The sequence below is a fragment of the Typopeltis vanoorti genome, chromosome 6 (genome assembly GCF_054136105.1).
Source record: "Typopeltis vanoorti isolate ZY-2024b chromosome 6, IOZ_Tvanoo_1.0, whole genome shotgun sequence".
Lineage (NCBI taxonomy): Eukaryota > Metazoa > Arthropoda > Arachnida > Uropygi > Thelyphonidae > Typopeltis > Typopeltis vanoorti.
This window is the reverse complement of record NC_143554.1, coordinates 145,917,885-145,927,564: the sequence shown is the minus strand read 5'-3', so window position 1 is coordinate 145,927,564 and position 9,680 is coordinate 145,917,885. Positions and strand designations below refer to the sequence as shown.

At 34.0% G+C, this 9,680-nt stretch overlaps 1 protein-coding gene across 1 annotated transcript; it reads left to right on the top strand.

The window, feature by feature from the left end:
• The first annotated feature begins 1,542 nt into the window (after window positions 1-1,542).
• On the top strand, window positions 1,543-6,380 carry LOC150106030 (BTB/POZ domain-containing protein 6-like). Its single transcript, XM_090393765.1, has 2 exons — window positions 1,543-1,778; window positions 4,270-6,380. The coding sequence occupies exons 1-2, from the start codon at window positions 1,588-1,590 to the stop codon at window positions 5,420-5,422; spliced, it is 1,344 nt and encodes a 447-aa protein (XP_090249891.1). The 5' UTR covers window positions 1,543-1,587; the 3' UTR covers window positions 5,423-6,380.
• The last annotated feature ends 3,300 nt before the right edge of the window (window positions 6,381-9,680 follow it).

The following is a 9,680-nucleotide window of genomic DNA, read 5'->3' as shown; positions in this document are numbered from 1 at the left end:
AATTATCGTGTCTCACTCTAATATTTGCCAATGATAATCTAATCTCACCACGAAGCATAAACTCTTTCTGTTTCTCACATAAATGGCGCGCGTGATGCATAGATATTGTTCATTTAATCATTATCCTTTCCATATTTAAAATTATATTAATTGTTAAATTAAAGAATTCAAAGTTACCCTGTAATTAATTGCATTGGCCCAATTAAAATGAGCCCTTATGTGCTGGGCACTCTTAAAACTTTCATAGATTTATAAGAATGCAATCATATGGTCAAATTGATGTCAGTTTTGTAGTGTGGGTTGCATAAGCCCCGACAGCACACCCAACAAAATGGGCACTTGAAGTCACTGATACATATGTAGACAAATTCTCACAAGTGAGTCAAGAAATTTCACATGCTGTATTCTCTATGAGAACTTAATAGAGAAGAAAGAAAGAGGAATCGTTTGAGTAGCAGAAATTGCTTCCCCAAACTTAATATTACCCTCCACTTTCACCAAGGTATTGTACAGTGATGTTCATATATATATATATATATATTATTATTAAAGCACTGATAATTGCTATTTTGTTTCTTGAGTTTCTCCATGGTCTTATTGTATGCCAGAGATTGTCCTGCACATTTTCATGTTTTTGTCTCGATCTGTGGTACCCTGTGTGGTATACCCACCGGTGGCACACTCAAGATTTATTCATGGGGAGGGGGGGAGTTGAGTAGACGATTTCAGAATAGACACCATGCATTGCATACGACCTATGACTGAGCATCTGCAGTGATCGTCAATACATGAAACCCATAATCTCCTTTGGCCCGGTTCGGGCAAATCAAGTAGCAGTCGTTCTGCCCAAGCGCTACGTCGTTCGCCTGGCCTTCAAGCGACTCCCGAGAACTATAGGGTATTCCCACGTATGTGACCACTAATTCATAAGTAGTATAAAAATAGAAGACACGACACAACATAAATTTCGGACAAAAGGTCGGACAAAAGAAAGAAAAGATATTTCTACCCTACTGCGATGTTTGCACAAAAGTTCAAACATGAGTTAACAAGACTTTTCTTTGCCATTAACAAAAATTAAGAATTATAACCGGCACATATGTTTTTAATGTTATATCCTTTATCATTTTCATAGTTTTTGTTAACACATACTGTTACTTGAACAATAGGAATAAACTGCTTTCTTTAAATAAAAGCTGATATTTTACAACACTAGTGACTAAAATATTACCAGATATAATGAAAATTGGGAAAGCACAAAACTTCCTTTACCCCTAGCCTAAGTGTTTGTTAAAATATTTAATACCATATAAGTTTTTGAGATTCTAAACGGTAAGAAACTACTGAAATAACTTGACTTGACATGACATTAATATCATGTCAAAAAAGAGTGGTATTATAAGTGTATTGTTTTGATAGCTTAAACATTTTTGATAATTCGATTCAATTTTGAATATCTTTGTGATGTTATTTAGTTTCAATAATTAAGTTTTGCAGTGAAAATAAGTGTAATGATTTGTTTTCTATTTCAGAATCATGGAAGATTGGCAAAAGGGAAAGAATTCATTGGCAGAGAGGGGCAAAGCTATGTTGGAAAACGAGCAACTTTGTGATGTGACATTTTATGTTGGAGAAAAAAGTGTCAGCATTCAAGCTCATAAACTGATTCTATCGATGGGGAGTTGTGTGTTCCAGGCAATGTTCTATGGAAGTTTACCAGAAAAAAAGGAAATTCGCGTTCCAGATGTTACAGTGGAAGCATTTCAGTCAATGCTCAAGTATGTTTTAATTTTTTTTTTTTGAAATTAACATAGTTCAACAGGAAAAATTTATAACAATAGCATGTTGTCTTTTATTGTTAGTTGTTTTTCGTTATCAGCTGTCTGGATATGATGAAAAAGTTTGGATTCTTTTGAGTCTGTATGAATTCATACTCTCAGTTACAGTTTCTTCTAGACAGTATACTGAAAATTTAGCTACATGTTTGTCATTCTTAATAAAGAAACTATATGTTGCTTATTGAGAGCCAAGATTGAAAGGGAATTATTGCTACATTAGACTATTTTTTTCCCTCTCTGGAAAGAGAGAGAAAGTAAGATAGCTTATTCAGGCAATACATGACCACTCGATGAGTCCCTTAATAATAATTTTATAAGGAATAAAATTATTATTAAGGGATTCATCGAGAGGTCATGTATTGCCTGAATAAGCTATCTTACTTTTTTCTTTTATTCACACTATTTGCACTCGCAACTTCCCATGGCAGTCCATTCCAACCATACACTATCCCATGAGAGAACTAGCTTTCTCCCTTTTCTTGACTATATTTATTCTCCACTTCCATGCCATCCTTCTCCTCCTATTTTGAAGTGTCAGCAGCTTACAAATTCTCACTATGTCTTCATAACCTATTTCCACAATACTGATACCATCTAACACTAATATTTTCAATTTCTCCACTGTATCAGCATTACTACAGAAACTAGACCTACGCGTATTCCAAGTGAGGTCATATCAAGGCCTTATAAAGAAGCTAGCTGACATCTTTATTATTAGTTATTACATGACACCTCCAAGGAGTGCAAGCACTCATTGTGAGAGAGCGGTCATGCTTACCTATTTTTCATATTGAGGTTCGTTTCAGAATTCTAATTATCCTCTGAGTTGTATTTGCGATCTTTACTATATGGTCCTTGAGGTTCAACTTTCTATGTACTAAAATTATGAGATCTCTAACCTGATCAGTTTCTTTTAGCATAATCCCATCAATATTGTTGAAATTTGCTGGCCTGTTGGCCAAGTGGTTAGCGTTCCTACTCTCAAACCAAGAGATCACAGGTTCGAATCCTACAGTGAACATGGATGTTTGTGATTGTCTTCAGGTGGAAGATGAATTTCATCTTCCACCTGAAGTTGGAGATCTGATGTGGCTTGAAAATATTCCATGTTTGGTGGCTAGAGAGGGTTTCCAGACCATATAAAATAAATTAAAAAAATTACAAAAAATATACAAAATGGGGACAAACAATCCTCAGACCATGGTACAAGTGTAGCATAGGTTTAATAATAACCTTTCATGGCTGGTAACCATATAAGAAATACATAAAATAATAATATGACATTGAATATCTCATCACATCAGTCCATGACTTTATATTTACTTTACTAGCATCGAGCTGAGGGCGATTTTCTCATGCCTAGAATTGTATCCTATTGAAATCTGCAAGTACTGCTTATCATCTGCATTTCTGATTACTCTACCTATCTTTATCATTAGCAAACAGTTGTATGTTACCTGTGAAATCCTTCCTAATGTACTTAATGTAAATATTAAAAATTAATATATTGTAGAATTTCAGTGTAATTAAAGAAGATAAATGATGCACTTTTTTTAAAAGGGTTAAAATCAAAATAGTTATATTTAAAACATAAAAAACTAAAGTATTTAATTTACTCTGATCTTCATCAAATGTTTTCAACACATATCTTATTTATTTATATGTATTTTTCTTTTGTTGTTGTTGTTTAAAACTATTTATTGAGAACCAATTCTTAAATTTATGATTGTTTTCAAAGGCACTTTACTATCAGTTTATGCATAAATTCACATTGCCCCTTATGGCTAGAATCGAAAACAAAATCTGATAGAATGGCTATCCTGGATATTCTCAGAATCTGCTAGGTCTTTTAATTGCATATATTCTGTAGCCACTTTCTTTCTTTCTGTTTTTAAGATATTTAAAAAAAGTCCAGATTGAAAACCTACTCACTCCTCATGTGATTGACTAACTTGTCATCAGCTGAAAAGGTCATCGTCATTGATAGTTTATAGAATTGAATCGCAGATCTTTTGAACCATAGGTTGCTTTAACTGACGTATAATGATTCAGTGAACTTAAATCATTCATAATATTACAAATACTATGGCTGGAGGAAGTTTAGTACTTGAAACTATAGTTGTTATTAAAAAAAATAAATAAATAAAAATAAAATAAAATCTTCATCAAATGTTCTTGAGATTTGAGCTTAATTAGATTATTTTTACCAGTAATACATACTCAAAAAATAACTAAACTGAACATAATATGTAAAAGATATTTGTTTTGTATTTCATAATATTGAGTGTTTTAAAGAAATTCTTGTGTTGAACTCCACTTCTTAAAAAATAACATGAAAGTTATTAGTTCTAAAATATGTTAACTATTAAATGTACTTGTACAACTTTGATCATTCTGCTTAGCTGATTATTTTTCTTTGTCTGTTTTTCAGATATCTTTATTCAGACTACATTTCCTTAGATTCAGTGATCCTTGCAATGGACACTCGTTATTGCGCCAAAAAGTATTGTATCTATCATCTGGAAAACCAGTGTAAGGATTATTTGACTGAGCACACCACTACACCTACTGACGGGATCTGCAGTATATATCAGTTTGCTAAAGAAGTGGATCTGGAAGAAGTGATACTTAAATGCGTTATGATAATAGAGGAACACACAGAACAGGTTCTGAAATCACCACATCTACTGAATGCTGAACCAGATACTCTAAAATTCATAGCACAAAGAAATTCACTTAATATTTCTTCAGAATACAAACTGTTTCAAGGTGTTCTGTCTTGGGTTCGGCTTACATGTTCAAAAATGGATATAACCTTCACTAGAGAAAATACAAGAAAACTGCTGAAAGACATTTTGCCATATATCAGATTTTTGTCGATGACACCCGAGGAGATAGTGTCAGTAGTGAATAGTTCTCTTTTTACAATGGAGGAATTTGGTCCAGTAATTTGTCAGGTAACTGATCCAATAGCTTCATTTCAAATAAAGATCGATGGTATCAATATATCCCAAATTACTTCCAAAAGAATATTTAAGAAACATGATAAAGCAGAGTTTAAAACAAATGGAGTTCGCTGTCAGGATGTTATCACTGTAGGTCATCTAATATTTTCAACAACGGTCAACTCAGGATTAGTTTTCATATTCGGACTGAGTTTCGAATGGAATTTTACAGAGTTTGACCGTGGTTATCACGGTTTTTGTAGCGGGCCTAGGTCTTTTTACCACCACTCATCAATGCCAAAGCGCATTCCAGATGTTGTGTGGTGTAATGTTACAAAGTCAAAAACCACCACAGAGGAATATCTCACAACTCAACGCAACAATGCTTCAGTTATTTTATCATTCAATCATCCGATCTGTATCAAAGAAAATTCTGAATCAGTTGAGGTTTTATTTACAACATGGAATGGGTTATTCTCCAAAGAAAACATGTGTTCTTCCCATTTAAATGGAAAAGTAAATGCACTCCAACAGTTAGTTACAATTAAACAGGGAGCAACACAATTTACAGTTCGTTTGAAAATGTCTGATTATCTTCCAAGCAACATGTCACTGAACGTTCTGTATAAATGTTATTAATTTTAATTATGTTATAATATTAAAGTCATGCTTAGTATGAGCTCAAGGTTCATGCGCAGCTTGTAAATCCTTCTGTGATTAAATTAATTCAGTATTCCTCTTTGCTTCACATATAAAGTAGAAGTCAGTTAATTGGGGCGCACTCAAGATTTTCCATCTGAGCCAATCGCTAGTAAATGGTTTATTGATTTAAGTCATATTGGCACAAGGAGTTCATAGGTTCTATTGTGCCAAACCACAGCTTATAAATGACTTTTCAGCTTTGTTCCTCCATGTGTTTTCTTTGACAAATGACTCATCACTCCTCTAATCGACTCAGTTTATACAGTGTTTGCATTTTCCATTATCTTTCATGCTGAGCCTGTGCCTAATCAGAAAATGTGAAAAAAAAAAAATATATATATACATATATATATATATATATATATTTAATTTTATAAAATTTTGAACACTTACCAAGATGCCACATAAAAATTTGCTACTAGCCAAATAAACTTCCTTACAAGATCAAATCAAAGAAATTCTCCTAATACCAGTAAACATTATCCTGGAGAGAATTGCACTACACAAATCTACATGTGCACACTGGATACGACAGGAAGAAAAACTGTGAGAAGAATGGAACACACCATGGACAAGAGGGAAGACCCCGAACATGAAAGTGTGAAGGTAAGAATCCTGATGCAGAAGACAACCTAACTCAGTGGTTCTCCATTATATCTGGATGAGGAGTGAGCATCAATGGTTCAGTGTTTAAAAAGGAAGTCAGGTGCTCGTTCATCATGATTTTAAAATAATAGTTAGTTGGCTGTCTTGATGGAGATATACACATGATATGAAATTCAAGTATATCACTTAAATGTTTAAATATCAAATATTTTCTAATGCATTGTGTGTTTTATTTTAATGGAATTACATTGAACGACAATTGGTCTTTGTTGATATTGACGATGAGAAAATTTAAATATGTACGTATTTCACTGTTATAAATAATTTGAAAAAATGATATGTTGCTCTGATAAATGTTAACACTTGTTTATGTTAAATATCAATGTTTAATGTTATGCTTTATCTTCATCATCAAATTCCTGAAAAAGCACCTCAAGGGCTGTACAGGATATGATAGCTTCCTATCTACAATTTTCCTCCAAACCAGTCTATTATTTGTCAAGATTTCATCATCATCATCAGATCTATCATTTCTGTCGTCTAAGGCACGTGGCACGTTTACCATATCAATCAACCTATATCTCGGTCTTCCTCTGTTTTTTTTTTCCTACCAACCTCGCATAGAACATTTGTTTTGCTAATCTTTCCTCGCCCATTCTGTTTAAGTGATCATATCACCTGATATTAGCTCTGTTAACGCATTCCTGGATGCTGACAATGTCAAGTTCTTTCCTCGTTTTTAATATGATATTGCCATTGATGCCATCTGATCACGCTTCTAATCTTTCTCAGGACTCTCATATCTGCGATCTCTAGCCTTTGGTCAAGTGTTTTACTTCTGAACCAGCTCTCAGATCCATAAGTTAAAACTGGTTTGAACACTGCCTTGTATATGGTTAATTTAGTGTTCCGACTAATTTCTCTCTTATTCAATATGAATTTATTCAACTGATTTCCCACCATACCAGCTTTCTTGATTCTGTTGTCTATTTCCATATTTAATTTACCATCTTCACTAAAATTTGTGCTTAAGTAGCTGAAATGTTTTACTTGTTCCACAGGTTCTCCATTCACAACGCAGTTGATATTTTCAGTGATTCTGCTTATTTTCATTGTTTTCGTCTTGTTATTGCTGACCTTTATATATGTTTTACAACAGTTATTCAATTTAGTCAGGGAATCTTGCAAACTTGTAGCAGATTTATTCTGAAGTATAATATCGTCCTCATAAAGCAAAAAACTGACATTAATTTCTCCAATTTTGATATCAGGTTTAATACCACTTTCCTTCATAATGTGATCCATATAGATAATGAATAACAGAGGGGATAATGTACATCCTTGTCTGACAATAGATTTAACATTAAACCATCTTCCTCTACCTCGTTCAATTCTAACTGCTGATTTACAACTCAAATAAAGACTAAGTATTGCTTGATATAATGTCCCATTGACACCATATAACTGTAGAGTATTGAATAGCTTTTCTCTTGGCACTTTGTCATATGGCTTTTCCAGATCTACAAAACTTAAATACAAATCTTTTGTTATATTTCCATGATTTCTCCATTATTTGTCTTAAAATGAAGAACTGATTAGGACAGCCTCTATTTGGCCTGAATCCACTTTGTTCTTCACAAAGCTATTCTTCCACAATTCTTCTCAACCGTTTCTCAAGTATACGTGCATAAATCTTACCAGGAACCCTCAGTATGGAAATACCTCTGTAATTCTCACATTCAGTTTTATTTCCCTTTTTATATATGGGTAATATGAGGCTCTACGACAATCATCGCGAATTCGTCCCTCTGTCCAGGCCTTCTGAACTAAGCAGTGCAGCCACTGTAAGATTTTATACCTCCATGCACATTTTTATGTTGGAACATGGTGTTTGTAATAACCAGTCCATGTCCTGAGCAGAAATCCAACAGGTATTTGCCATTATTATTAGCTTTGCCATTTTCTCCAATATTTCCCAAGATATTTCTGTATGTCTTACAGTCATTTCCTACTCTACTATTTAGATCACCAACAAGGACCAACTTTTCCTTTTTCATTGTGTCAGTTGCTTTCTCTAACTCTAAAAATTCGCTCCACTTCTACCTTAGTAGAACCTTCTGTGGGACCATAGGCACAAATAAGTCTCATTGTCCAGTTTCCCATTCTAATATTTTCCCACATCTCACTCTACTTTAGACTGCCTGCCATTAAAAACGATTAGCGTCATATTTAGTATTGAATACTATGGCTACTCCTTTTTTTCCTTGATTGGCCTTGATTGAATGTAACATTTTGTATTTATTGCTCAGAACGATATCACTAGTTTTTGCCTTTTTTGTTTCGATCACCCCCTATTATGTCGATCTGGTACTTGACTAATACCTCAGCTAGCTTCATTTCTTTGCCATTCAGGTTTCTTATGTTGATAGTACTGATCTTTAACTCTGGGGTGTTTTTTCAGATTTTTTCCAATAGCTGACTTTTCGCTGTTTTCTCTGGTTTCCTGGTGAAAACAATGCGGACCTTGTTTAACCGGACGACACCTCAGCTGGCATGAAATTCTGTCATGTTGTACCATCATTTTGTATTTTGGTTTCAGCCAATAAGAATACAGTTTGGTCGGCAAAATCCCAAATTGCCAGCCCAAGAGGATTGGATATTAGGTCAGAAGCCCTGGTCGGTTCTCCACATTCCTTTAAAGGCTATGTAGAGGTCTCCTCTCAGTTATGCAGCTTTGACCCTTAAGCACCCCACTGTTATGCTTTAATAAGTTAAAAATAAAAAATAAAAATATCTGCTGTTATCTAACAGCAAATGATGGAACGTTTCCATGTAATTGACGAAACTACTACTGATATTTTCTGGAAAAACTTACTGGCATAAATTATTATTATTATTGGCCACTCCACAAAGTCCTTTGGCTCATCGAGGGATTCCTTAAACATGGCAAACACTAACAACAACTCATGCACCCGCTATAGACTCTGGCAGTCTATTCCATTCATTCACTGCTCTCCAAGCAAAAAAAAAAAAAAAAAAACAGTATTTAACCCCTTTGCTGACTACACTCTTACTCACTTTCCAAGGACTTCCCCTGGTTCTCCCATCACCAGACCTGTTCTGAAAAATTTCCTCTGAATTAATCTTGTAAAAACTCTTCAATAATTTGCATGTGTCGATCACATTATCCCTTTTCTGCATCAATCAACTTGTTCCTGTAAGTAAATTAAAGATGTCAAGAAATTATATTCTTGGTTTCATCCTTTATCCAAGTGTAAACAAACAAAGTTTGCACATGTAGTAACTTCGCTAATTGTATACTTGCAGATAGAAGTTAATGACTTCACATCAATTGCCTTAGTATCCCATAACGCAAAGCACTTATCCTTACTGACATGTATACCTTTATTATTATTATTATTATTATTATTATTTTCCACCCATAACAAAACAGGAACTGAAAGAAGCAATCGTAGATCTAAAACCAAGGACCACACCAGGAATAGACAAAATAACACCTTATAACACACTTTGAGCAAATAAATCCAATACTTTCGAAACTCGTAAACATCCCAGAACTACAGACCAA

What these genes read in the sequence shown, in the direction of transcription:
- LOC150106030 (XM_090393765.1), top strand. Translation starts at nt 1,588, where the DNA reads ATGTTGGAAAACGAGCAACTTTGTGATGTGACATTTTATGTTGGAGAA. An exon ending in GCATTTCAGTCAATGCTCAA is followed by an intron (nt 1,779 to 4,269) that starts GTATGTTTTAAT and finishes TCTGTTTTTCAG; the next exon opens with ATATCTTTATTCAGACTACA.